Genomic DNA, 27434 nt, shown 5'->3' with positions numbered 1-27434 from the left:
AGACTTTCAGCCTTTCTCCATCGCCATGCTCGATCCACGAGCCACACGATGATCAGCCACACAGACAGCCACACGGACAGATCACGGTTCTCCCAAGCCTCTCCTCCACACGCCACTCACGTGCCGGCACCACAATGCACAGGCCTCCATCACCACTTCCAACATTCACCTCCAAAGTTTATGTCATCATACCTGCCACATTTAATTTTAGGGTGGACTGGCTGACTGGATGAAGCTTGGAAGTTGCCAGAGCAACCAGTTGATCCATGCAAATGTAAATAACTCTCGCATTCGAGTGCCTTCCTCTCCCAAAATCCACCGCACCCGTACCCATCCATCCTCATACCCATACCCAGACCCATACCCATCCATACCCATCCATACCCAGATCCATACCCAGACCCATCTCATTCCCATTCCCATTCCCATTCCCATTCCCATTCCCACACTTGGTAACTCATCACATCAACACAACACCACCCAGCCCAGCCTTAAAGCGTTCCATTCCAAGACTTTCTTCCATTCTTCATATTCCATCCCATTTCATCCCATTTCATCCCATCCATTCCCACTCCCTCAAGCCACACCTCCCCCCCCCTCCCCCCAATTCCCATTCATCCAAACTTTATTCCATCATCAAACATTTCACTTCTCGGAGTAATTATACTTGTTAGTAGTCGTCATCCCTAGCTGCGACTCTAGGTTGTCTTAGAACGAAACCTTCTCGTCATTGGAAAGTCAATCAATCATTGTCTCGTCTCGCATTCACTTGGTTCACTTGTACACCCCCATCGTCACAAAACGACGCCTCGGTTTTCGACTCCAAACATCCACAAAAGCATGGCTACGCAATATCAATCGAATCAATATTCAAGGCGTGAAAGTGTAACCGAAAAATACGACGCGAGTCCAAGAAAGAAAATTACCCAACGTCGCGAACAAAGTCAACGATCCAGTGACGGAACAGTTAGCACAATGATGAGCAATGCGTCAACGGGCAGGGAATCGGCGAACACAAATATGACAGAAGGGCATTCATATTCGAAAAAAATTGTGGTGGTTGGTGATGGTGGATGCGGGAAGACTTGTCTTTTGATCAGTTACAGTCAGGGATATTTCCCAGAAGTATGTTGCGCTTGAAGCTCGACTTTCTAGGTATATGGCTAATACTTACTTCTCAGAAATATGTTCCAACTGTATTCGAGAATTACATCACGTACCCAACACATCGGCAGACGGGCAAGACACTCGAGTTGGCGTTGTGGGATACTGCAGGACAAGAGGAATATGATCGTCTCCGTCCATTATCATACCCGGAGACCGATTTGTTGTTTGTTTGTTTCGCGATCGACTGCCCAAATTCCCTCGAGAATGTTATGGACAAGGTAAGATGAGAAAAGGAGTTCTTGTTCGATCCATTCATCATACTAATTGGCTCGATAGTGGTATCCCGAAGTGTTACACTTTTGTCCATACACACCTCTCATCCTCGTCGGTCTAAAATCCGACTTACGAACGAAACGTTCTTGTATTGATCTCCTCAAAACCCAGGGTCTCACACCCGTCACCACCGAACAAGGAATGGCTGTTGCAAGAAAGATGGGAGCGCGTTATATGGAGTGCAGTAGTAAAGAAATGACTGGTGTGGAAGAAATTTTTACCGAAGCCATCAACACAGTTGTCGTCAACGATCGAAGCAACCAGCAAAATACATCATCATCAACTCCACCCGGTACATCAGGTTCGCAAGGTGTAGTTATCCCGAAAAAGAAGAAGCGCAGTTGTCGATTCTTGTAATAATCCTCCATCCTTCACCAAATCATCACCATTACGCATCCAAATAAAGTACGACATGAGCATGATATTTTGAAACGACATACGAACTGCATAACATAACGAGGAGTGTATAATTGTGAAAATCTGCAACTATTGGGCAGATTTTAGGAGATTGAGCATTGCATCAAATAGCATTGCGATATGGTCATTAGCCTTTTTATTCTTTTCCTACTTCTTTTTCGTCGCACTCTCATACCGCTGGAGCTGGACTGGACTGGACTTTCTCCGGTAATTTTTTTATCTTAGGTTTTTTGATTTGCGCGGGTTTTTCGACTTTCTTGTGAATCAGTTAGGGAATTGAGGGAACTGTGAACACAACAAACTGATTATGGGCGAGCGCATCGTATCGGCTCTTTCTTATGTATAACGAGCCTTTGTGGGTAGACAATGCATATCATACTCTTAACGTATACATAATATTTTGATTTTCGAGTTTAGTTTATTGTAGATGTCGCAAATTCCATCGTCTTGGTAAAATGCGTGAAAATCGTGAGAAATTTAGAAGAATGAAACGTAACAAAGGGTATCAATCATACTCCAGTCCAGAACTCCTCTTGCCATCTCATGTTTATCATGATAAGTGCAGTCCGTAACCCTCTCATAGCTTGGCACACCCAAACCTCTTTTCTTTCTTCCTCAGCCCCTCAATTTAAACCCGTGTATCATCCTCCATAATCGTTTCTTCTCCCTCGTACTCTTCGCGTTTACTGCTGTGCGACTGGTGTTGTTGTTGTTGTTCTTTTTGGTGATCTTCTTCGGGCGAGCCTTCGGGGGAGGGATCTTTGGCCATGACGTTTTCGAATTGGGACCAGAGGGCTTCGACGGAGGAGAATTCATTGCCGACCTTTTTTGGGGGAGGAGGGGGTTAGTGGGGAGGGAGGGAAAGGAAGGGGGATGAGAAGGGGAATAACATGACGTACGGCGATTACACCCTCTAGAGACCGGTTCAATTTGTTGATGCTGGAGAGGACGTGTTCGAAACTCTGGGTGGAGGGAGAGAGGGGTGGGTTAGTGGGTTGTGGGTTTGGGGGTTTGGGGGTTTGGGGGTTTGGGTTTGGGATTGGAGGAGGGGAGGTGTTGGGAGAGGGGGGAGAGGGAAGCAGGGGATGGGAAAACATACAATGGCTATTTCTCCGAGTAGAATCTCGCGCTGTTGCTCGAAGTAGGATTTCTCGGGGGGGGTGGAGGAGCGGGGGAGGCGGGTGGTGGAACTGGACATTTTTGGGATTTCTTGTTCTTCTTCTTCTTCTTCTTCTTCTTCCTCTTTTGAGGGAAGGGGGAGGAGGGAATTGGTTTGGGGGAAAGAGGTCGGGGGGGAAGGGGTGAAGTCGGAGAGAGGAAGTTGACTGGTGTAGTGGGATGCTGATGTGAATGTGAATGCGAATGCGAATGTGAATGATCGTTTGTGGTTTGGTTTGGTTTGGTTTGCGCGTGGGTTGTTTTTGGTGGGGTGGGATGGGATGTGTGGGGATTAGAGCATGGGGTGGGGTTAGTGAGGTGAGGTTGATCGGTGGTGGGAGGCTGGCTAGCTATTCTGTATATATGTATGTATATATATGTGTGTATATATGCAGGAGGAAAAGAAGGATATACTTGATCATCGAAAGAAACTCTCTAATAATAAATAGAATGATTCCATTAGAGTTGATCCTGCTGAACAAATATCTGGATGGCCTTTGGTTATTGATTTAATATAGGTACTCTCGACACTTTTTACTTCTTGGAATTAATATGAAATAGAATCATGAGATCAATTATTAGATTGTTGAAGGGTTTGCGAGTATTATATTTAGTTCGGATCTGTTTTTTTTTTCTTTTCGCTAATTGCAAATGAATGAATATATAGGACGAGTTTAGTTTTTGGAATTGCTTTTTTTGGGAGAGAGTTTGTGTGTCTTTATATATATATCTAGTAACATCAAATTAATTCTCCTGCGCGGAATTGAGAAACTTATAGTTATCATTATTATATTTCTATTGGAAAATTCACATGCGATTTCTGGTATTGTATTGAGAGAGATGCATGGATTTTCTGAGTGGATCTCGCTCGGGGTTTAGGGGATTGTCTGTCGAGAAAATAGACGAGGTTTTATTCGTACTCTCGTTTTGGGGAGAATTGTACTTATTAGTACGTACTCGTACTCATTGATATGGATATGGATATGGATATAGAAAGTTTGGTTACTAGCTGTAGATGTCTAGTTAGTTGTTAGGCGCGATGGAAAGTTTTCTTGTGCGCTTGATGAGAGTTTATAATTATCAATCGTGTGTATTGTCCTAGTATCTGTATGTATATGTATGTAATATTTTGATTTTGATTTCGATTTTGATTTTGATAAAGTATGTGATTCGACTCGCGTCTGTTTAAACAAGTAGGTTGATTCGGGTAGGGCGTGCCTATTGTTATCATGAATATGGCTTTATTGTATTTGTTTATGAGTTATGGAAGGGGGGATACATCAGTGATGATCGCTCTATCTAGTAATTGAATCAGATTTATATCAAATTACTTCCTTGTTGTGATTCAGCTCTTGTTAGATACTCAGCAGATAATTATATGGATTCGGATGTTTTGTGAAAGATTTGTTTCCTTATGAAAGACAATCAGGAACGATATGCATTATAATTGCATTGTCATTGAAAAGATCAAAAGCTATGTGTCTTCCTCTCCATTACCAAGCCATATTTATGAAAATTTGCTCGCTACATTACGGTACGTGATCGCCGATGACCCTACTTTGATATTGATATCCGACCATATAATTCCATCTAGCTCCTGAGCAGACAGGACGTCCATCCAGAAACACACGCTTTCCATACTATAACCCATCGAAACTCCAACTCACGTATCCAATTTCTCAACCTCCTCATAGTAATTGTCAAGATCATTCAAAGGATTACACTTCTCCAACACCGTCGTACCATGCCGAGCCACCTGAATAACGTAACCCATGTTAACCAAAAGTTCGATTCTCAATTCCTCGGGAAAATCCTTCGAGTTGGTTTCGAACAACAAAGGAGGCATTTCCCATGTCAGCAAATCGAGGAGAAATTTGCGCATCAGCATCTCCTTTCTGGTATGTTTCCACATGTACGAAAGCCAGGGTGTCATGATGTACCCCGTGGCTTTAGTGAATCGATAGTATTTCGCAATGCACTGGTTCTTTAGAAGTGATAGTTTGGCCATGTCGGCGAAGAGATATAGATCCAGAAGGTTGGCCATGTGAGGATAACAAAAGTTTGTTAGCGCTACATTGCTGGTGGTGTTCAGATCGCCGTTTGCCATCTCCAAATTCTCGTTTTTCTGGGATTCGCTAATGTTCTTTGTGTTTTCCTTCCCCTTCGAGGTTTCCAGATCTATAAGTGGTCCTTCATCGATCTTTTTCTCCTTCTCGCCAGTTTTCACCCTCCTAGCCTTCCATTGCGCAATCTCCTGGTCAGCATCCCCCAAATCCAGCTTATAAAGCCAGGCCTTAAACAACTTGAAAACCACATCATTCGTTTGTGGAAAGTTGATAGCACTGTATTCCAGTCCCCGCGAATAATGTTCGCAAGCCCCTTTGAGAAATGGAGCGTTTCGGTACAGGACATCTTTTTCGAGTGTGTATGCATTTTTGTGCTTTCCTACTCTTACTTGGATTGTGTTGCGGTCTGTTTCTCTGGGGGGCTGGTTAGATGGCGTTTTATAGATGGAAGAATCGAAATAGATATGCAGTGAATGTGTCCACACCTCTTTGCTATTGTGCAGCATACGAAGCTTCTATTGGGAGAATGATAGAAGAACTTACTTCTGCTTCTCAATCAGAGCTTTGATTCTTGGTGAGCTGTGACTTGGAAGAGACATTCTGAGCTCTCTGTTTATTGGTACTTGGAATCCGTGTATGGCTAGTTAATCTTCTATGAAGCCGAAAATATTTGTCGAGTTACAGAGAAGGGTTGGTACAAAATTGATATAGAAACACTTAACGCCCCTTTGCTGATTGATTTCTTGTAGATAAAGTATTTGTATGCAAAAATATCTCATAGAAAAGTTGTGTATACAAGTACTTAAATCTCTCAGTCCGTATATCAGATAGCTTATAAGTATATGAACTTCCCTATAGCCGTACAGAAGCGAGCAGTAAGTACGGGTTGTCAGATTTGATTCTTGAATCCTGAGTATGGAATATGCACCGAAAAATTGGATTATTGGATTGAAGAGGATTTTTACGGCACTGTGCATATAATATATTGATACGACGAAATAGAGAAGTTGATTCATATGACTTTGAAGTACAAAAAATCTGAGGAGCGTTGGTTCGCTTTTGAATGTTTGATTTTTCTGGATATAGTGCAAATCCTTCTGCTGTATCTAAACATGTTTATTATAGCCGGCATGAGTTTTCAAAACATATAGTTTGAGAGTATTGTAATTATTTTCGTTTATTGGTTCATTAAACAGGAGTTATTATACATCACGTATTGTAACTTGACTTCCATGGTTATCACACCATCATCTAGAATCCTTTTTTTTCTGAAATAAAAGTATAATCACAGTGCTTTTAATATTTACGAGTTTGAAGTGGTTTGTTTATCGAGATCTAGATGTGAATCAATTGTATTGATGATTTCTGGCAATTGTTAGCCCTTTCGGTTACATAACTTGCAAAGCTATGTTCAATTCCCAACTTGAAATTTTGACATAAAATTAACAAGATGATGTATGAGAATAGACAATTAGTAATAGTGTACTTGCCAAAGCTTGGTTCTAGCCAGGAGGCTTAGACAAAAATATTGCTCTTCGACCAGCTCGTCAACCTTAGCGACCACTTATATTGGAAGACCCCCGACCCAAACCTCCCCTTTCCCCTAGCACACACAAATCTATAAATGCGCACTACTCCCCAACCAACTCCCCAATCCACAGTATGTTTGGTCGTGAAAATTCCTTGGACCATGAGGACGCAAGAAGGCGCAAAAAGCAGGCTCGTCCTCCCGCAAGACAAGATAACGAGCGCAAACCCCTACATACCGTGAACCACGCTCTCGGCCTCAACGTTTCTCCCAAACATAAATTTTCCACACATGTATATCTGATTTTTCATCAATTGGGTAACATGCCGTCTGAAAACTTCGTCGCGACGTTATCATTTCGCACGATGTATAATGATTTTAGGGGTATGAAGACGAGGGATCATTCGCCCGCCAGCGAGGATGCGGATCCGCTGTATGATAAGAATGGGAAGGATTTGAGGGGGGTGATGGTGGCGAAGTGGGAGCTTTACTGTAAGATTGGGTGGGTGAAGAGGATTTTCGGGAAAGACGAAATGTATTTGCCGATTGTGGATTGTTTGCCGTTTCCGATAAGGCCAAATGAGATGGAGAGTGAGGAGTGGGAAAATGTGAGATCGCAGGGTTCGGAATCCAGGACGAAGTGGGTTTTGAAAGCTATCGAGGCGCTGAAGCAAGATGAGCTTTGGGAGAGTTTACCGTACGAGCAATTTAAGGCGAGGCATGATGAAGTGAGAAAGGTAGCGAGGAAGAAGTGGAAGATAGTTGGTACAAGACCAAGGCCCTCGCTCGACACGATACAGGCGAAGTACTTGGATGAGATTATGAATGATGTTGGGTTGACTCTGTATCCTAAACCTAAGGAAGAGCCGAAGAAAATCTGGGACAGATATAGAAGGAGGGGGCATTAGCAGGGTCTTGAATGATCCTGTAAGAGATGATACTTTTTTAGCAATCACTGTATAGGATAAGTTAGGTTTTGAGAAAGGAATATATCTTAGAGAGCAGAAGAGAAATAAAAATTGAGTAGAGAAAATGAGTAAATGAAAGGTTGAATAAGTATATTACGAAAGAGTAGCATTGTATATCACCTGGCCTAACAATACGTGGTACTCGGAACGCTCATATGAATCACAAGCATTCAAGTCAATGCAAAGATCTTGGATATCAAGCTCTTCGATGCGGGTGTATGACTGTGAACTATATATTAGCGATTCCACCTTTAGCGACATAGAAACTGTGTTATATAGATAGATACCTAAAGAAAGAATTCTTCAAATTGTGAACTTTTACAATCTTCCAAGTCAAATTTTAGAAAGAACTACTTTGCTTTAACTTGAAATATAAACATTGGGTCTATCGTGTAAGAGTGTACCCGCCTCGTCAAAACAAACCAGAGGGACAAAACTTGGATAGTTTACTGATAGAGACACACCTTGCACGTAACACGTGAGCTTGTCTTCGATATCCCGAAGCATGTCTGAAATGTTCCCACAATCATTCGTTCTGCTTCTAGACTTTTGATACGTACTCCGTATATATATTCTCAATAGAGGTTCCTCTACCCACCCTTCTATAGTACATCGCAATCAAAAACTGCCTTGTTGTAGATTTTGGAACATCCCTCCAACAACCCCATTTAGACGGGTCTAGATTCAGCATCTACACTTCCGTCGATAGACCACCGAGGCATTGATGCATGGTACATATTCTCGATGCTCACACAAGGCTATTCAGTCTTGTCTCCCTCGATCATACCGCCCTTTCAAAGTAAAGCATGTATGGTTCCGAGTAAGTACCGGTAGATCTGCATGCAGTACATCTGTCTCACCATGAGACTTTGAGGCTCAGAGTCTGCCAACTGGTAGCCACTGGGTTGGTAGATCGTTTATGCCTTGTGTGATTGGATTGTGGTCATTGGGCCATCGAGCCATTGGGCCACTGGATCCGGTAAATGTTGGTTGAAAAGGTTGGTTGGCGTTCCGACTTTTCGGGTGGAGACATCGAATGACAACGCTGGGTTGGTTGCATACAGACCTCGGTGCGGAGGGACGAAGTAGTCGTGGTCGCCGGCCTCCAGCATTTTGGTCACGTGTCGCATAAATGACGTAGTTGAGGCGTAGTTGCTCTTATCTCCCCCCTTGTTTTTCGGGTTTTGCTTGTTGGTTTCCCTTATAAATCTCACTTCATGCAGTCAATATGCACGATGACATAATTTACTACTGCAGTCTTCACTCCGACTTCACTCCACACATCGAGATTCCTTTAATCGAATGCCACGCATACAAATGTTGCAACGGGAAGGAAAAGGGAAAAAAAAGGAGAATAACCTCATGACCCTCAATTTGTAAGACGATAAAGCTAAGAAGAATTTCCAATATATTGGAGCAGGTTTATCCCTTCACTCTTGTTACTTTTCCTTCGAGGTTACGAGGTCTATTCAATACATCCTACGGGAAATATTTGTTGTTGCTATCAAACATCCATTTTATACTACGCTACCCATTACTACCAAGCTACCAAGCTACCAAGAAACCAAGAAACCAATTACGAACCGTCCCGTCTTAAGGGTCATCCCTCTAAGCTCAATCCAACCCTTCCAAGCTCTTCATCTCCTTTATTCCGTCCAATACGAATCACCAATTCACCCTTCAAGCTTGCATCATAGTGTGATTCAACCAAGGAACGGTCCGTACCTTTCATCATTACACTACGAATCATACTCTAGACCACGCTATACTACGGGCCAACCCGGATCTATCAAAATGGATTACCTTCCCATAGGTCTCCAAGCAACTGATGTTCTCGTCGACAAACATTTTCATAGAATTCCCGATAAAGCATTTCGGTCAGAAACTTACAGGCCACGCATCCCTACCAAGTTAAGTAGGAGAAAGCGTCGAGAAGAAAAGGAACGAAGAAACTCTCGAGATCAGGGAGTAGATCCAGAGCGACGAAGAGATTCGAGAGATTCGCGAGATCCGGGGGAGCGAGACGATTGGGAGAGAGCAACACAAAAAAGACAAGAAGAACCATATAGTAATCCAGAAATCGAAGAAGCAGGTTACGATTCCGAACCCGATTATACATCTAGACAACGCGAAAGAAATATGAGGGATAGGAATTGGGATTCGAAATGGGAGAGAGACAGTGATTTGAGAGATATTCCAAGACATAGTGGTGCGGGCACAGGAACAGGTTATGTATATGGATATCCTTATGAAAAATCAGATCGATCCAATTCTCCACCGTCGCAGATCTACAGTCAACAACCACCACGTCTTCGTCCCGAATATCTTCCAAAGTACGGTGCCCCCCGACCATTAGACCCTGCTAGTAAAAATCCATACTATTTCCCTCCTCCGCCCATAGCAACATTCCCAGATCCATTTGACAGAGATGAGAGGAGAGGAAACTATGATTCAGATGAACGATACGAAAAGGAAAGAACACGCAGACCAAAGCCTATCCAAAGAAGTAGTTCCTACGATGATATCCACAGTCAACGCAAATCTTATCCTTCAAATCAAGACCAAAGACTTTCCACTCGCAACGCCAGTCGCACACCTCGATCTGATCATGGTGGATCTAAAGATTCACACACGGGTACTATGAAAGATCGCGCTGAACGCTATGGAGTTAAGGATGAAGTCAAAGGATTATTTACAGATTCACCACAAGGATTAGCAGGAGGAGCCATCGGAGCACTTGTAGGAGGATGGGCGACGGAAAAATTTCAAGAATCGCAGTCAGGGAAGGATAGAAAGGATATGGGAGATCGGGCGAAGATTATTACGTTACTTGGAGCTGCCGCGGGAGGATTGGTGGCTAATGCTGTGGTTGATAAGTGGCAGGATGGAAAGGAGGAGACAAAGAAGAAACAGAAGAAATGGGATAAAAAATACCCGGATGGGAAGACCGATGATAATGGAGAGAGGGGGGATAGGGATGAAGGAAGAAACGGAGAGAGTGAAAGGGAAAGAAGAGATTCGGTTAGGAGTCGAGATGCGAGCCGAAGGGATAGAAACAGAGATGACAGTCGGGAAAGAGATATGTCTTATGATGAGAAGATTAGGAGAAGTGATGGAAGACGTTATGAAGGGGTTAACGATGGATATTATTGAGTTGGGATTTGATGATGCTCATGATATGAACGAAGCATATGACTCGTCAACGATTTTAAAGATGTCATTGGAAGGTTACCAGCGAGCGTGGATTTATTACTCAAACTTGGACGCAACAGCACTGTATTTTACTACGAATTTACGAAATGATGAACTTCGGATTTAGAGAAAAGAAAGAGAAATGGAAATGGAAAGAAGATACAGGATGGGATGGAAGCGATGATTTTATTTTATTTGCTTAGTTTGCTTTACTATTTACTTGTTCATCAGCGCGCATGGATTTATATAATCGTATAGATTGCTGTTTATGATTCTATCAATCAAAGAGTTTATTAAACAGGTTAATTGGAAAATACACCTAGTGAACTGCTCTTTCCTGGAGATTCATATATATCACTTACATATATAAAGTAGAGACATCTACCCCCCTGTTTCTCCCCTCCCCTAATACTTACATTATATCACTTCTAAGCCGAAACAGTTATCTGCGCTTCCGATTCCTAAAGATATCTTGCAATATGATTAACAAACTTCGAGAAATTATATTCACATTTTGTATCAAACACTCATCTAATCAGCTAGCTGGCTATCTCCCTCCCGTCAATTCCAAGAGAAACAGCAATCGAACGAAAACTTTTGTTGAAAAAAGAAAAGAAAAGAGAAAACGGAGTATTGAAAATCTCGTGGATTCGCTTTGGAATTATTGTGATTTCATTATTATCTAGATAGATAAGATAAATAGATATATAAATAGATAGTTATATAAATAGATAGTTATATAAATATATAAATAGATAGATAGATAGATAGATGAGTAGATTAGTAATATACTGAAGTTGAAGTGAAGTGAAGTGAAATGATATTTATATTGAAAACTCTTATCATCAATTCAACCTTTTTCATATCATCTTCATTTTCTTCGCTTCTACAAAGAGAGAGACAGACCCACTTATCGTATTTGCCCCACACTCACCTGCCATTTTATTTCTCCCCACCATCTTACGCACGTAGCGATATATATTCAAACAGCGGGGTATAGTCATAACAACAACAATAATAAATCATTGTTTGCGGTTTTTAGTATTATGAATTCGTAGAAGCAAACCAGGTAGAAATGTACTCATGTATTATGTAATCATATATCTCTATAACAGGCCATTTTCATATTTGCAGATTCATAAAACCCCTTCTGATTGGTCATAAGTAATGTGCTGACGTTAGAGCAGGGTTGTTTCGGCCGATGAGAAGGCTAAATCGTTGTTTCGGCCGATAAGGAAGCTAAATAGTTATAGAACTTCAATCCGGTACATAACCTTTTGAAGATATATAAACTAATCGCTAAAGACATATTCTATTAGAGTTTGTTATACGCTTTTCAAATATATTCTTTTTATTATTCTTTGAGCTTTTATTGTAAAGTTATATATCAATATAAATATCTTTAGCTAACAAACTATCAAATCGAAATCAAATCGAAATCTCAATATTTTTGATTAATAAGTCATCAGATTATATAAGCGAAAATTAGGCAGAGAATTAGGCAGAGAATTAGGAAGAGAATTATAAGATTTATAAGGTTTTTAAGATTTTGAAGTTTTAAGATTTTAAGATTTAGTTCTATTTTCAATACCTTTATATAAGCTAGAAGTAAGAAATTAGTAAAATTTATAAATAATAATAATAATTTATTATTATTATTTATAATTAAATCTCGAGCGTAGCGAGGATCGGGGGCTTGGGGGCTGGCCCTCATAAAGATTAAATAAATAAAATTAAATTTTTATATATCTCAAAAATAAAATAAATAAATAAAAAAAGCTACTATGAATCCATAGTCTGAAAAATTCTTTTCTCCCGACGGCTAGTATATACAATGAAAATTTGTATAGGGATTTATATTGAATTTCTTTTTGTCGATAATATTAACTTTGTTATCACAGGGTTCACAATAGAGTTTGGTGGATTCTCCTCTAAATTTCCCCACAAACTCCGCAAACTTGCCTTGTCGCTTCTATTGCAGTCTCGGTACTGATTGGATACTAAATTCAACAGCTCCTTGTTATCTATCAACTTGTTGTAATTTGGATGGGGCTTATTCGGACAAATTATTTGTAAACCCAGCTTCCGATAGAACTCAGACTAACTGCCATTACACACAATCGTCCATTGCATGATCAGAGTTCAAGTCGCACGTTGATAATATCGTACGTAGGTCAGGTACTAATAGTGAGTTTAAGGAATAAGGTGCGCGAGCCCCATTTGAAGCCCTCTTCCGTACCAAGGCCACCGGATCCTTATTGCTCTCATGTGGAAGGTGATCCCAAGTACCGATAGGACTTCGTTACTTTTTATAATCGGTGAGGTTTTTGAGCGAATCAGATATATTGAAATATGGAGATAGTCTCACTTGAAGCCTTTGTTATATTAGATGCCACAATTCAGCCGATAAACTAATCTGATCTTGCTTCATGATGCATTAATGTCATTCCCGGTAATATGAGATTAAGCATAGTACTAAGGCCACCGGATCCTCATTGCCCTCATACAGAAGGTGGTCCGAAGTACCGATAGGACTTCGTTACTTTCTATAATCGGTGAGATTTTTGAGTGAATCAGATATATTGAAATACGGAGATAGTCTCACTTGAAGCCTTTATTATATTAGATGCCACAATTCGGCCGATAAACTAACCTGATCTTGCTTCATGATGCATTGATATCATTCCTGGTAATGTGGGACTAATAAGCATAGTACATATAATTTTCTGGCGGTATAAATAATGAGAGAATTTCCCAGAAAAAACTATCATTCTTCACTTAAAGTCTCCTCACATAATCCAGCAAACATAGCAACATCTATTCTACTCTAAAACTCTCAACATGAAGGCCTCTATCTCTCTTGTAGTTCTCGCCATGGCTACTTTTGGCATGGGCGCTGCGATTGAAAGCCGCCAGAGTAGCTGGGGTCCTTACACCTGTCCCACTAAGGCGCAATGCGAAGCTTCGTGCGAAGCTGCTGGACTTGCAAGTATTTCTGTTAATACAGCATATGACTTTTCAAGCTAACAAGTATTAGGTATACTCTGCCAGCGACTGTAACAACGCATGGGTTAACTGTGCTTGCAATTAACAGGCAGACGAGGGGTATACATTGAGAACGGGAGGAGGATTAGAGACAAGGTTTTGAGTGAATGAGCCGTTTTCGGTTGATGGAGGGGGGGGTGGAGAGGAGATGGGCTGTGGAAAGCTGAGGGAGAGGAGGGATGGCTGGGGTAGTGTGGAATGGAATATTGGAGTAGAATGAATGCAGAATTTGTTGATGTTTGGTTTTGTGATTGATATCGATAATGTTGTGTCTGATGATTTTGACGATCTTGATTAACCCCCTAACTAAGTGAGGTGATGACTTATATAAATCCAGATTTAAGGACAAATAACGAAAGTTGTTGAGTGGTTTTTATCCTTCTAAAGAATATAAGGATGTGAGGTTTTGGAGAGAAAGGGGATAGGTGAATAATATACATTTTTTCTCACCTGGAATATAAATAGAGATATACATGCCCTTTTCTTCTTTTCCTTTCCTTTTAATATCTATTTACATTATACACTTCTGATATCATTTGTATACACTTTATTTTCATATTTTTCTCTTTGTCGATTATATTTTTTAATATCATCTACTCTATTTCTAATTCGGATACTATAGGAGCTATGTCTAGGATTATATAAAAGTGTTTAGAGATCTCTTGAAATGATTTAGACTAGACTTCAAATAGGAATTCAATAAGATTATAATTTTAATAGTAATATAGATGATGAAAATTCAGCCGCTCAATACCGCAGGAGATATTATATAGTTATAGAAAAATCTAGATTATAGGATATAAGCCCTAGAGCAATCTAGAATAGATTGCTCTTAAATAACTCAAAAGACTAGAAAATATAACTAGAAGTTCTATCTTACTCTTATATATATAGTAAGACAGAGTACAGACCAGGGTTAATATCACCCCGTGATATATAAATATATAAACTATATAGTTAGAAACCTTATAAAATATAACGAGTTATATAATTTCTAGTATATAGACTCTCTTCTTTGAGAGATTATACTCTTGAATTATCTCTTTTTGAGAGTATAGTCTAATAATAAAGAAAAGAGCTTTAGATTTGTTATATAAAAGAGATTGTAAACAAGAAGATAGAGAGGAACTGAATTAATAATTTTCTTAAGAGATATTCAATACATTTTCAAGATCGATATCTTTATTTGCGACGACCCTATCAACAGATCACGTGATACTTATCATGTGACGGAACCTTTGAAGCTTAAAACTCAAGGAGTCATCTAATCGAGCCACAGTCAAGTCACTAGAAGTAAATGACTTATTAATTGCTCTTTCAATCTCTGTATACAGAATCTATAGCTCCTCTCAATATCTCGTTTGTATAAAGCCCCACTAATCTCATACCCCATATCAAGCGCCCCCCCCACACATGTGTCATTTTTATTTTGCTTAGTGCTACAGACACACGGTCCAACACACGTACCAATATAGATTCAAATAATTATGCCACATCATAACAACACCAAATACGAGCGTTTGTGGTTTAGTGGTAAAATCCATCGTTGCCATCAATCTCTATCATCTAAGATAGAGTGCGACACAACCTCGATGGGCCCCGGGTTCGATTCCCGGCGAACGCATCTTTTTTGCTTTTGGGGGTGAGGGGATTTTTGCTGTTTGGTTGGAATGTTGCATGAGTCGGGCGTGTGGTGGTTTTGTTTGCTAGTTTGGGTTTGAGGAGAGGAGAGGGAAAAAGTCCGTAAATGATTGGGTCTATTTAAGAGGATATAGTGAGGGATGAACGATGTACCGAGAATTAGAAGGATGATGATGTATTCGTTGTATTGATATGAAAGAGACTACTCTTTTGGTCTGAGCCGAAGAGATTTGGTTGTACTTGGAACGAGATGGTTCCTGGAAGATGATTTGAATTGGCCAAAGTTACGGCCGCAACCATATCGCCAAGAAAGTTCATGATTCGATTGAAAGCTATTAATATCGATGAATATTTACTCTATTTGATATCGTTGGCTGAGATACTTGTACCATGGTAGAGGTTGGTGAAGAGGGGTAACGGAACAACATGTAATACCTGTGTCAAGTTTTCGTATGCAAGAGCTTCGTGTCGATCATAACACGATTTTACTGCTTCCTTGATTGCTCCATTCATACCAATCGATGGATGGCCATAGGAGAGTGTTTGCAGCAGATCGAGTGACAAAGGCAACCCACAATAAGCTTAAATAATTAATCCTTGCTAGCTTTGAGCGAATTTTTCGAATGAATACGGTAGGACGGTATGATGGATATTGGAAAATTAGCAGGAAACCCACCCATTGCTACCGGTACCACTGCACTCAGCTGAATCGGATTGTTCAGTGGCTTTCTGCACCTCGCTACAAGTAGTGTAATGGCATCATATCTAGTAGCTCAAGCTTAATCGAGGCTGATAGATTGGTCGATCGGAAAAGTTCCCTTGACCTTAGGTCTTAGATCCGTAACAAGTGCCGGGGAAGAGAGACCTTTCTGTGTCAGTATTGCTTGATTCAAGTTTTTGCAGCCAATGCCCATCACTCCATCAACTCTTGATCTGATTTCTTTTTTCTGCAGGGAGAAAGAAAGGGATGTTTGGCCTGCATTGTTAATCCTCAGCATGCTTCTCACCCAGTATCTAACTCTACATCAAGCACACATCACAAGCTAGTTACCACAAATCGGTATCTCATTCTCCATTTCATTATGCAAATAACAAAGCATCATGATGCCAAACCGCTATTCAAAGTTGCTAGGTTCTAGGGCGGCAATCAAGCACATCTCGATAGCAAATGCAAAAGCCCCTGACGAATAATCTCAACCATGATGTGGCACTCCCGATCTAAATTTCAATAGCATCTACTCGCAGATCCAAACCCACACCCAGAGTTCCCCGCACCTCAAAAGATTTGGTGGTGCATATCTCAGCAGCTAAAACCAATACATACATGCAGCCACAACTACTTGTGTGTACATTGTAACACTGCATGAACCCACGAAAATGTCGGATCGACCATTCGGTTGCAAGTTGGCGAAACCGGATCTGTAGTGCATAGAATCCCCCCGGCCTGGCTTTCTTGTATTATTTCAATGGCTCCCCTCCCGCCGTCTGGTTTATCAATTTCAAAGATTTATGATACTCATGAGATCACTCAGGAAAGTGATTCGGTCTTTTGAAATCTAACGATAAAGGAGTTTTCAAATATTCTACCAATTTGGTTACTCTGAACATTTAAAAATGCACCTCTCAGCATTCATGACATGGCTCTGGGTAAGACATAGCTACACTTTCTTGTCACACCACCAACCTTACCACGATGTCTAGCTAACACCAAAACACAGGTAGCCGAAGCAGCCTACACGCCCACAATTTCCTCCCTCAGCGGAGACAAACTTCGATCCACCGTATTCCTAACTTCAGGAGATGGACAGATATTCGGCATCGATGCCAATCTCGTGAATAATGCCTACAGCGTTGGTAGCCCCAACATTGCATCCGGAAAGTTTGGCACATCGGTCACATCTGCCCTTTCTGGTAGCTCCAACTCGATCCACGTATTTACAGTTGACCAATATGGATGCGTCTTCCGAGCGCCCTACGATGGCGGGTGGAACGATCCATGGCAATCAGCACATGATGGAGGGCTTTCACAACTCTCTGCTAGCCAATGGAAATACGATGGAATGACCATTTATTCAGCGACCACCTCTAGCGGGGGAGTATGTTCCACGTACGTGTCATGTTTTATTGTTCACCACCTTTGTAACATTTCCAAGTTCCCGAGGGCAATTAGATGATGGACTTACTAACCAGCATATGTGTGTTAGCGTTACAAATACTCCGGAGTGGAAACCACAAAGCTGCTCACCCATTCCTGTCCCAATTCCATTCAATTCTACTCTCTCTCATGTGGCGACCGCGCAACCCACCAATAATGGATTCAGTTACGTGGTGCATTATGTAGGGTTGTCTATCAAAGGGGAGTTACTATATAGCCAACAATACACGGACAACAACGGATTAGACTTCTTCACACAAGATAATCTCAGTGGGTCCTTAACGTTCGTTGGTGAGCCGCTCGTAAGTTATCTTCTCCTCTACTCTACATATCGTGGATAGTATACTATCATTGTTGATTCTCTCTCTAATATATCTATCATCTACTAACTATATGCAGATCACGCGTAAATCCAACACGGAGCTTGATATCTGGGCTATCTCCAACACCGCAAAATTATATCGCAGTTCTTATATTGCTAGCACGAATAAATGGACAGCCGTAATTATTCCCCTTCCCCAATCTCATCACCACCCCTCCAACCCATTGCATCTTCATAGGATTATCCCCATCACTAACTCTTCCCCAGTGGGTATCCCTCGGCGCCTACCCCACCCTCTCAAAACCCTCCGTAACCTACGATTCCTCGAAAAACGCTTACATAATGGCACTTTCCCCTCCCTCCTCCTCATCTTCTACCTCAACCTACCTCTACAAAACGCATTCCCCCCTCACCGGGTACTCACCCTCTCAAACCACATGGACAACCAGCGGAAGTAATTGGATCAGCGCTCCTGCCATTTCTTCTTTCAATGATGGCGTATCGAGAGGAACAGATATACATGTGTGGGGAATTAAGAATGATGGGAAATTGTATTATTCGTATTGGAGGGGAAATCAGTGGTGGCCAAGGTCAGGGGCTTATTATTCGGTTATGGATGTTCCGGGGATTGTGCCGAGCGGGTATGAGGGGGAGGGGGACCACCAGAATGAGCTGAGATGAATATATTGAACACGAGATAAGATGGTATGGCAACTGATCTGTAGGACGCGATCGGAAGAGCCAGGGTGGGTATAATCAGTTTGATTAATAACTCACCATTCTCTAGTCCGTATACAATTCTCACTTTGATAACCATCTAAATCACTCACACATCATGAACATCCTTTTGCATTCCAAATTGTCATAGCTTAAAAATCGCATACTTAAATCTAGATTGTCAGTACAAGAATCCTCGAATTTTTGCATAAAGAGTTAAGGATAAAGAAATGGATACATAACTAAAAATTAAGCGAAAGGCGAGGGGAAAGGTGAATGAGGGGGGATATGAGAGAGGGGATAATGCAAAGTACTTAAAAAGAAAGTTGACCTTGATCTAGCTAACAGGGTGTTTTGATTGTCGATCTGATATTTGGTAAGCAAATATTCGATTCATGGAACTGTACTGCTTATTTAATGTTTCCTAGATATATAAGAGGAGAGAAATACCTACCTCACTTGTTTCTGTACCTAGTATATCAACCAGCTCGGATAATGTTAACTACAATCGGAGAGAAATATCTTTACGGAGATCTACATATATGCATAATAACGAATTATGATCTATAGTGTTGAGATATCATTTCAGTATAGAATTAAAGGTCTTTGAGATGAACATTTAAGCTAGACAAACCAGATAAATATTTGTTCCTCGAATTCACTTCGAGTTTTACAGTCAGTCGTGTGATTTGAAACTGAAACTATGTACTATATAGGTGACTTTTGAGATGGAATTCAGAACATACATTTAAAATTCCTCTCTTCACTTACAACTTTAAACATCTCGATTCGATCTTCAAAACAATCCTCACATACAAGTCACAATACTCAAACAGAAAGAAGCCACCAACATGCTCGTCAATCATCAATTAGTCCATAATTCAAAAAGTCTTTCCTCGCAGGAATGGGCAATCAAACTATTGTCGGCCGCGCGCTTGACCATATCGATGAAAGTCCAACCAAACGATTCTTGCCTGCACCATGGATCGAGATTGACGAGCTGACAGATGAATATCGGGTGGCTTTTGCTCGTGAAGTAAGTTCTATACAATATTCTAGATGATGTACCGATTTGGCCGATATAAATATCATTAGCATGCACGACATACGTATACTGCCGAGGAGTGGAAATCTTGTATTGTGGAGAAAGCCACACGTCTAGAAGAAAGAAGCCACACATCGAGAGGTGAATTGCATCTAAAGAGTGAGTAGGTAATGAGCGATTGCAGGGCGATGATGTTCATTTTGAAAAAAAAAAAAAAAAAAATATATATTCATTAATAGCACTAGCTATTTTACATTGAGCTATCAGGGAAGCAGATCAAGAAACGACGACGATTAACAAGTTGGTAGTCAAGACCAAGACTAGACTTAGCATTATTTTATTCCATAGATCGAGCATCAGCTAGCATTACAAGACGATGATAATATTTTTCTATTCTTGACATGCAAAAATATGGAACCTAGATAGAAACAGTTATAATCTGCGCCGGTATATTACGAGGTTCCATCAGATCGGGTAGACTCTTCATTCTCCGGCATGAAGATATGATATACGACCGAAGAGGTCATTACAACGTCCACTATCTCTCTAAGAAGCATTTATAATCTAATATTCCTTATCTATCAGAAGATCTGATTTTACCGCGCGCATCCATCCATACATGGCACCTTTTACGAACATAAGAATCCCTTTAGTCATAATAATACAGCGGGAATATTGCGCGTTGACATGGCCAATTTATAACCTTGTCCAAACTCATCAAATAGGTTTCGAAGAATAAGCTCTCAACCAACTATAAACCAAACCATGGATGACCCAATGGTCCTTTTCAAACTAATGGTTTGACTTGAATTCAACAAGAGAAAGTACAAAATTACTCATTGCAACCACTGTTTAGACTTCACATCACCATCTCAGTCAACGGCTAGAGGACGACTAATCAGGGCACTCAAGATTTCGGACTACAGAGCAGCAGACCCAGTCTAATTAGCTCCCAATGTTCGGAAGCAACACAATGTTAACAGCACGTTCAGTGTTCCTATCACTCATATAGACTTATGAAAAATTCTAATTATCAACTAACATCTCTTGGAAACCCGGTCATAAACCTCACATTATTACTACCTCATCACCTATCACTCAAGAATTAAATATCAAATAGCGAATAACTTGATAGAACCAGAAATCTTCATTCTCATTACTCAAAAGTCCATGCATACATTCTTAACAAGCATGTACTGTCCACCATCCGTACTCACTTCACTTCACCTCACATACAAATTCCCATCTAATCCTCCTCCCTTTCCAGCCCACCATCCCATCCCATCCCATCCATCCATCTATCCACCCATACATCCATTAATTCATCCTTATTAAAAAGCGCGCCCAAGAAGAAGAAAGATGATACCAGATCCATCCATCCAGCCTTCAGTTTCTGCTTATATCTTTGCGAATACTGACAAGATGCAAGAATCGAAGCTAGCAAATTAATGCAAAAAAGAAAAGCAAAAAGTAAAGTTGGGTATAGAAAGTTTTTATATTTCGGGTATCGGGCAAAGTATGTCGATGTGTTAGACTTTGAAATAAAGTCAAGTCAAGACACGAAACCACCATGAACTAAGAACGTTTGCAGGTGATGCATTAAAAAGTCGAATTAAACAGTCGAAACATGATGAAAAATATCGGCGACATAGAATAAATAGAAGGCACTGAAGAAAAAGTTTGCTGAATAGGAAGTTGACATAAGTTGAGCTGAGACATGATGCGCAAGAAATGTGGAAAAGGTTGAAATTCTGAAAAACGTTGCTGAATTCTGAAACGAAAGGATGATAATATTATGTCAAGGCCTATTCATTACGAGCTCGCCCAGAGACGTCTGAAATTGATTCTAGTGACCTAGCGTGAGCAAAACAATCTATAATCAGCCGAGATTTCACACTTCGCATATTTCAATACCAATGTAATAGCAATTAAAAAGCAAGCAGCAAATCCCGTGGGAGAGCGGAAGGAAGGAAGGGGATGATATGAATTTAATGGTGGGGAAATCGAATCCAGTTCGATTGGATGCGGAAAACAAGGGTTTGTGTGCAATGGGAAGATCGGGGGAAAAAACAGGAAAATAACTACCTCATATTATCCTTTTTCAAATCATCATTCATCTTTTCCAGTTGTTCAACAGTAACCCTAGCTTTTGCTAACTATTAATTCGAGCAATACGTTAGTGAATGTTTCTTTTCTTGTGTATATGAGTATTTGAATTAGGCGAGGAAAAGACTAAGTGTCTGTGTACGTAAGGAGGGGATTGGGATTGAGGTATGTGCAAAGAGAACCAAGGAAAAGGAGAATAGAACTGGGCAACAGAAGCACTAGAAAAAAGGTTCGCCAACCGAAGCTAACGCTGCTGATGAATTATCATGCTCACTTTCGGGTGTAACCACTGCATCTGTGCTTTCACCCGTTCCCTCTGAATCCTTACCATCGGTGTCGGCGAATCCCCTAGAAAAAAGTCCTCCGAATGTTGGTGTTTTTGGTGGGGATGTAGTTGAGAGCTTGGTCTTTATTGTTTCACCATATTGAATTAGCTCAAGTACCTAGTACTATTATGACTACATAATCACAAGGAAAACCGAATTCATACCTTTGCTTCTGCAAGTTCAGCATCCTTGACTTTAAGTTGAGCTTCCGCTTCTTTCAAACGAGCATCAAGAGTTTCACAATCTTTGCTAGTCTCCTCAAGGAGCTCCGTCATAGATTCGTGCATTGTCTTGTAATCATCCTTGCTAGTCTTAACTTTTTGTTCAAGAGCAGCCTTTTCTTTCTCGAGCTCTGCTTTTGCGGTTTCTAATTGCGATTTGCTAGCTGTGAGCTCTTGAGTGGCCATTGCTGCTTCTTGATGGGCTGATGCAAGAGCAGTCTCATGCTGGTTCTTGAGAGCTTGTAATTCTTGACGTAAGGCATCAAGTTCGGAAGTATCCAACTTTACATTTCTTGCAGCCTCCAAATCAGCCTCAGCGTTGGCCTTGGCGATCTTTTCCGCAGCCAAATCTTGCTTGAGGGCTTCCAACTCATCTTGAACTGAATACAAAGATTGTTTGGACTTGGCGACTTCATCTTGCAACTCGGCTTCAATCGCCTTTTGCCTCTCGAAATCCGACGAGGCAGTGGCATGACTAGTTTCATGCTGTTCTTTCAAAGAGGCAATCACTTCATCGTGAGTTGATTGGGCACTAGCATGTTGGGCTTTCAAAGAGGCAATCACTTCATCTTGAGTTGATTGGGCAATAGCATGCTGGGCTTTCAAAGCGGCAATATCCTCAGCATAGCTTTCAAGTAATTTCTCCAACTCCTGTTCGTGAGCTTGTTGAGCACCTTTCTGGCTTTCAAGATTCGATGAAGCATTAGCCAAGTGGGTTTCATGCTCAGCTCTCAAGGCAGCGATTTGCTCATCATATGTTGATTGGGCATTAGCATGTTGGGCTTTCAAAGAGGCAATCACTTCATCGTGAGTTGATTGGGCATTAGCATGTTGGGCTTTCAAAGCAGCAATATCCTCAGCATGACTCTGAAGTAATCTTTCCAACTCCTGTTCATGAGCTTGTTGAGAACCTTTTTGGTTTTCAATACTTGACAAAGCAGTAGCCAATTTGGCTTCGTGCTCAGCTCTCAAGGCAGCAACCTCTTCGTCGTGGGTTGACTGAGCGTTTGCATGCTGAGCCTTCAATGCGGCGATATCTGCAGCATGGCTCTCATTCAACTTCTCCAATTCTTCATCATGGGCTTTTTGTGCAACTTTTTGACTCTCGGCGTCCGATGAGGCGTTGGTAAGATTTGCTTCGTGTTCTGCCTTCAATGCTGCAATAGCTTCATCGTGGGTTGATTGAACTGAAGCATGCTGGGCCTTCAAGGTAGCAATATCTTCAGCGTGGTTAAGAGTCAGCTTCTCCAATTCCTGCTGGTGTGCGGCTTGGGAAGCAGAAGCTGCTTGGCTGTGTGCCTCGTCCAATGCCTTTGCATGAGTCTTCTCAAACTCGGACTTCAATTCGGCAATGGCAACGGCATGACTATGCTCGAGCTGTTGCAATTCTGAGGAGTGAGAAGAATGACTAGCAGATATAGCTCTATCGTGTGCCTCGTCTAATGCCTTGGCGTGGTTTGTCTTCAACTCTTCCAATGCACGTTGATGAGCCTTTTCATTATTATCGAGCTCAACAATGGCTGCAGCGTGATTCTGTTTTGCCTTCTCAAGGTCTTGTTGATGAACCTCCAAAATCTCCGCGTGAGCCTTGGTGAGTTCTTCATGCTTGGTCTTCAATGCGTTAAATTCGTCTCTGATACCGGAGTCTCCTGACAATGCATCAATCTCCTTTTGATAATCATTCGAAATGGTTTCCAGTTCTTTCAAGTGCTTCTCATTGAGCGTCGAAGTTTCCAATGCGTGTTTCTCCAAAAGTTCGGAAATCTCCTTGGTTTTCTCGTCTAATGACTGAACTGTTGTTGCGAGCTCCTCCTTGATCTTAATGTGTAATTCATCCTTACTCTTTTCATCAGAACCAAATTGCTCCAAGGTGTTTTGAAGTGCAATCACTTCCTGCTTGGACTTTTCTAATTCTTCTTTAGCTGCGGCGAGCGCGGACTCGGACTCGGTTCCACTAGATTGCAAGCCATTGAGTTTTGCAGTCAATCCGACAACTTGCTCTTGTGCAGATGCAAGGTCCTTTCTGACAGCCTCGGCCTCGGCTTTAGCATCCGAAATTTCTTTTTCTGATAATGCTAATGCTATGGAGCTCTTTTCGAGACTTTCTTTGAGACTTGTAACCTCACTTTCCAGACTTACAACCTTCTCAGCATGAGCGGATTCCAAAGATTTTTGAGCCTCGAGAACTTCATCAAGTTGTTTTTGAACAGCAGCTAAGCTCTCTTCGTGTCTCGTAGTCAATTCGGCAATTTGGGATTCGTAAGTGGAGGCATCAGTGTTGCCCTTTGCGAGCTCCTCTGAGTGAGCGGACTTCAATGCATCAAGAGCAATAGTGTGCTCTTCGGCCAAAGTCTTCTTCAATTCTTCCAAAGCGCTTGCATGCTCGCCAGCTTGAGATTCAAGCTGTTTTTGGATGGCGGATAGATTCTCTTCATGTTTAGCGGTCAACTCAGAAATTTGTGATTCATAAGTTGAAGAAGCATCATTATTTCCTCTTGAAAGTTCATCCAAATGAGCTGCCTTCAATGCCTCCATTGCAGCATTGTGCTCCTCGGCCAAAGTTTTCTTCAACTCTTCCAGAGAGTCTGCATGTTTACTGGCCTTGGACTCAAAGTCCGATTCCAAGCTCTTGACTTTCTCATCATGCTCGGCTTGTAAAGCTTTCAATGATTCAGTTGCGGCTGCACATTCTGCAATAGCCTGCTCGAGCTGAACTTTCAAATCTGTGACTTCAGCCTCTTTCTCAGCAGCTGCAGCAATAGCACCAGCATTTGCTTCTCTTGCGGCAGCTAATTCGGCATTGACTGCTTCTAAAGCATTTGCGTGCTCGCTAACATGTGTATCTTTGACGGCCGCTAACTCAGCGTTTAATGCCTCCAAGGCAGCATTGTGTTCAAACTTTAGCTTTTCTAAAGCTTCCACATGCTCAGTGGCACCTCTAGAAGACGCAGATTCTTTTGCCTCCTCGATAGCTGCTAAAGAAGCTTCCTGGGCCGCTGCCTTGGCATTCTCGGCTTCTACTAATTGGGCTTGCAAACTTTCTAAGATGGCTTTGTGATCGGCATTGAGCTTCTCGACAAGTTCATTGTGAGCTGCGCGGATGGTTTCCTCGGCATCAGAGATGTGTTTCGACTCTTCTTCGGCTGCTTTGCCAAGATCAAGAAGTCTTTCTTGTGATGTGGTAATTTCCTTCTTCAATTCTTCGACCTTTGTTTCGCTCTCCGCCAATTTTGTCTTCAACTCTTCAACTTCTTTTGTGGATGCAGCCGCAGTTGCATTCGCAGTCGCAGTTGCAGATGGTGTTCCACTAACGGAGCGAGAGGATGACAATACCGATGGCTTTGGTACTGTGTGGGTTGATGTACCACTTTGGAGAGCATTGAGACGTTTTCTAGCTTCCGAAACTGCACCGCCACTGCTAAGAGCACTAATTGAAGGCTTGGAAGAGTGCGTTGGGCGAGTGGTAGTAGTGCTATTTACTTATCAGTACTGGACACACCCCTATCCCCAGAATCAAACCACAATAGAACTTACGTAGAAGTACTCGTTGGCTTTGGAGCAGTTGTACTCGCAGGCTTCGCAGCCTTTGGACTAGTTTGACTAGGTGTTGTCGCCGGTGCAACAGGTTTTCTTGCGGTTGTTGTTGCTCCGGTTGTTGTAGTTGTAGCGTGCATAGAAGCAGGCCTGGCCCGGGCTTCAGCTGCTGTACCAGGCGTCTTCGAAGTATTGGTATGGCTTGGTGCAAGAGAAACTCGTCGTGCAGAGGTAGTGGTAGGTTTTTTCTCGTCTGCATGAGTCCCAGCAGCAGATGGGGCTCTATGACTGGCACTGGAAGATGTTGCACTGCCTGTAGGCTTTCGCACAATAGATGCAGTTGCTGGGCGCGTTGGGGGTTTGCTCAAACCTCCTGTAGTTTTGGTTGCGGATGAAGCTGTGGGTTTGATCCCAGAAGAGGCCGTTGGCCTTGTTGCGCTTCCTGAAATTGGACGTCTTGGTGCCGCAGATGAGCCAGCTCTTTTGGGAAGTACATTTTCCTTCTTCACGCCACCTACAGCTCCTGTTGCGGTCTTGCCTGCATCGTTGCTCTTGACAGATTCCTTCTCTGTCTCAGTATCTACTTCCGATCCTGCTCCGGTAGTTTCCTCTGGTACAGCATCTGCGGTGCCCTCAACGGAAGCTTCGACAGGGGTAACAGGAGTATCATCTAATGTATCCAGAGATGATTCTTCTGACTTGAAAGTCTCTTGGGGAATAACTGGGCTCTCAACGTCCGCCATATTGACAATAATCGAGGAAGGAGGAGATTGTATAACGAGGGACTAATATTTGCGACTATAGTTGTAAAAATCGTAATCAGTCAGCGATACTCATGTATGATTCATCAACGACCATTTCCCCAACCCAATTTTCCTAGCCTCACATGTGCATATGTACTCCACCAAACAGCGCGACATGTAACATATCAGTGAGCAATGGAAAGAGCCAAATCTCACTTGGTGGCGCAAAAGTTTGAATCTGCCGGACAGATAGGTACACCAAAACCCTCAATGTGATCCGAGACTTACGACGTGTTCAATCGCAGCGCAATACGGAACACAGCTATCTTGCCATGGCGTTCTCCAATTGCGCAAACTCCAGCGCTCCAATGGATGAATGTGCGATTTGGGCTTCTATTCGGGGTTGGATTGGCTATCAAAAATAACTGACCTGGATCTTTATCTTTCCCTATCTCTCTCTCTCTCTCTCTCCCAATTCCTCTTGGGTATCTCAAACAATTAATAGAGTGATTTATGAAGTTTGAGTAAAGGAAAGTAAGTATCAGAAAATGATGTGCAATGCTAAAATAAGAACTGATCAATGCAAGTTGGTGAGAATTTCAGGGACCAGAGAGGGAAATTGAAGGCATTGAGCTTGTTGACTTCTAGAAGAGAGCAGTTAAATTTTAGAGGGGACTTGCCCCTGCGGCCGATTTACATGGACCCACCGTATTTAATCACGTATCTAACGAAATTAACCCGTATTGGACAGACAACGTTATGAAAAGGAAAAAAAAGAAGAATACTTAACTTATTGGAATTCACTGGGCA

The 27434-nt window shown here is 41.7% G+C and overlaps 7 protein-coding genes across 7 annotated transcripts; 4 read left to right on the top strand and 3 right to left on the bottom strand.

Moving 5' to 3' along the window:
• Positions 1-975: 975 nt before the first annotated feature.
• Positions 976-1877, top strand: BCIN_13g01820 (hypothetical protein; the record flags this gene model as incomplete). Its single annotated transcript, XM_024696697.1, has 3 exons — positions 976-1125; positions 1182-1385; positions 1444-1877. 3 exons carry the CDS (start codon positions 976-978, stop codon positions 1795-1797), a joined length of 708 nt encoding a protein of 235 aa, XP_024552510.1. The 3' UTR covers positions 1798-1877.
• A 381-nt stretch (positions 1878-2258) lies between these two features.
• Positions 2259-3237, bottom strand: BCIN_13g01810 (hypothetical protein). Its single transcript, XM_024696696.1, has 3 exons — positions 2957-3237; positions 2757-2819; positions 2259-2680 (listed from the first exon to the last, which is right to left on the bottom strand). Exons 1-3 carry the CDS (start codon positions 3053-3055, stop codon positions 2486-2488), a joined length of 357 nt encoding a protein of 118 aa, XP_024552509.1. The 5' UTR covers positions 3056-3237; the 3' UTR covers positions 2259-2485.
• Positions 3238-4554: 1317 nt separating this feature from the next.
• On the bottom strand, positions 4555-5824 carry BCIN_13g01800 (hypothetical protein). The gene is made up of 2 exons (XM_001556976.2): positions 5625-5824; positions 4555-5495 (listed from the first exon to the last, which is right to left on the bottom strand). The coding sequence occupies exons 1-2, from the start codon at positions 5678-5680 to the stop codon at positions 4679-4681; spliced, it is 873 nt and encodes a 290-aa protein (XP_001557026.1). The 5' UTR covers positions 5681-5824; the 3' UTR covers positions 4555-4678.
• A 3053-nt stretch (positions 5825-8877) lies between these two features.
• Positions 8878-11049, top strand: BCIN_13g01790 (hypothetical protein). Its single transcript, XM_001556979.2, has one exon. The coding sequence runs from the start codon at positions 9372-9374 to the stop codon at positions 10728-10730; it is 1359 nt and encodes a 452-aa protein (XP_001557029.1). The 5' UTR covers positions 8878-9371; the 3' UTR covers positions 10731-11049.
• Positions 11050-13570: 2521 nt separating this feature from the next.
• On the top strand, positions 13571-14039 carry BCIN_13g01780 (hypothetical protein). The gene is made up of 2 exons (XM_024696695.1): positions 13571-13754; positions 13807-14039. The coding sequence occupies exons 1-2, from the start codon at positions 13611-13613 to the stop codon at positions 13858-13860; spliced, it is 198 nt and encodes a 65-aa protein (XP_024552508.1). The 5' UTR covers positions 13571-13610; the 3' UTR covers positions 13861-14039.
• Positions 14040-16942: 2903 nt separating this feature from the next.
• On the top strand, positions 16943-18833 carry BCIN_13g01770 (hypothetical protein). The gene is made up of 5 exons (XM_024696694.1): positions 16943-17102; positions 17174-17562; positions 17660-17912; positions 18010-18111; positions 18200-18833. Exons 1-5 carry the CDS (start codon positions 17070-17072, stop codon positions 18611-18613), a joined length of 1191 nt encoding a protein of 396 aa, XP_024552507.1. The 5' UTR covers positions 16943-17069; the 3' UTR covers positions 18614-18833.
• A 1906-nt stretch (positions 18834-20739) lies between these two features.
• On the bottom strand, positions 20740-27364 carry BCIN_13g01760 (hypothetical protein). Its single transcript, XM_024696693.1, has 5 exons — positions 25882-27364; positions 22291-25819; positions 22040-22207; positions 21780-21850; positions 20740-21548 (listed from the first exon to the last, which is right to left on the bottom strand). The coding sequence occupies exons 1-5, from the start codon at positions 26622-26624 to the stop codon at positions 21500-21502; spliced, it is 4560 nt and encodes a 1519-aa protein (XP_024552506.1). The 5' UTR covers positions 26625-27364; the 3' UTR covers positions 20740-21499.
• Positions 27365-27434: the final 70 nt, after the last annotated feature.

This window comes from Botrytis cinerea, chromosome 13 (genome assembly GCF_000143535.2).
Source record: "Botrytis cinerea B05.10 chromosome 13, complete sequence".
In the NCBI taxonomy this organism is placed as follows: domain Eukaryota; kingdom Fungi; phylum Ascomycota; class Leotiomycetes; order Helotiales; family Sclerotiniaceae; genus Botrytis; species Botrytis cinerea.
The sequence above is the reverse complement of the archived record's forward strand: the minus strand, read 5'-3'. Positions and strand labels throughout refer to the sequence as shown.

What these genes read in the sequence shown, in the direction of transcription:
- BCIN_13g01810 (XM_024696696.1), bottom strand. Translation starts at nt 3,055, where the DNA reads ATGTCCAGTTCCACCACCCGCCTCCCCCGCTCCTCCACCCCCCCCGAG. An exon ending in TACTCGGAGAAATAGCCATT is followed by an intron (nt 2,820 to 2,956) that starts GTATGTTTTCCC and finishes CCCTCCACCCAG; the next exon opens with AGTTTCGAACACGTCCTCTC. An exon ending in CTCTAGAGGGTGTAATCGCC is followed by an intron (nt 2,681 to 2,756) that starts GTACGTCATGTT and finishes CCCCCAAAAAAG; the next exon opens with GTCGGCAATGAATTCTCCTC.
- BCIN_13g01800 (XM_001556976.2), bottom strand. Translation starts at nt 5,680, where the DNA reads ATGTCTCTTCCAAGTCACAGCTCACCAAGAATCAAAGCTCTGATTGAG. An exon ending in GCTCTGATTGAGAAGCAGAA is followed by an intron (nt 5,496 to 5,624) that starts GTAAGTTCTTCT and finishes CCAGCCCCCCAG; the next exon opens with AGAAACAGACCGCAACACAA.
- BCIN_13g01790 (XM_001556979.2), top strand. Translation starts at nt 9,372, where the DNA reads ATGGATTACCTTCCCATAGGTCTCCAAGCAACTGATGTTCTCGTCGAC.
- BCIN_13g01780 (XM_024696695.1), top strand. Translation starts at nt 13,611, where the DNA reads ATGAAGGCCTCTATCTCTCTTGTAGTTCTCGCCATGGCTACTTTTGGC. An exon ending in CGTGCGAAGCTGCTGGACTT is followed by an intron (nt 13,755 to 13,806) that starts GCAAGTATTTCT and finishes AACAAGTATTAG; the next exon opens with GTATACTCTGCCAGCGACTG.
- BCIN_13g01770 (XM_024696694.1), top strand. Translation starts at nt 17,070, where the DNA reads ATGCACCTCTCAGCATTCATGACATGGCTCTGG. An exon ending in CATTCATGACATGGCTCTGG is followed by an intron (nt 17,103 to 17,173) that starts GTAAGACATAGC and finishes ACCAAAACACAG; the next exon opens with GTAGCCGAAGCAGCCTACAC. An exon ending in AGCGGGGGAGTATGTTCCAC is followed by an intron (nt 17,563 to 17,659) that starts GTACGTGTCATG and finishes TATGTGTGTTAG; the next exon opens with CGTTACAAATACTCCGGAGT.
- BCIN_13g01760 (XM_024696693.1), bottom strand. Translation starts at nt 26,624, where the DNA reads ATGGCGGACGTTGAGAGCCCAGTTATTCCCCAAGAGACTTTCAAGTCA. An exon ending in AAGCCAACGAGTACTTCTAC is followed by an intron (nt 25,820 to 25,881) that starts GTAAGTTCTATT and finishes ATAAGTAAATAG; the next exon opens with CACTACTACCACTCGCCCAA. An exon ending in CTGAACTTGCAGAAGCAAAG is followed by an intron (nt 22,208 to 22,290) that starts GTATGAATTCGG and finishes GAAACAATAAAG; the next exon opens with ACCAAGCTCTCAACTACATC.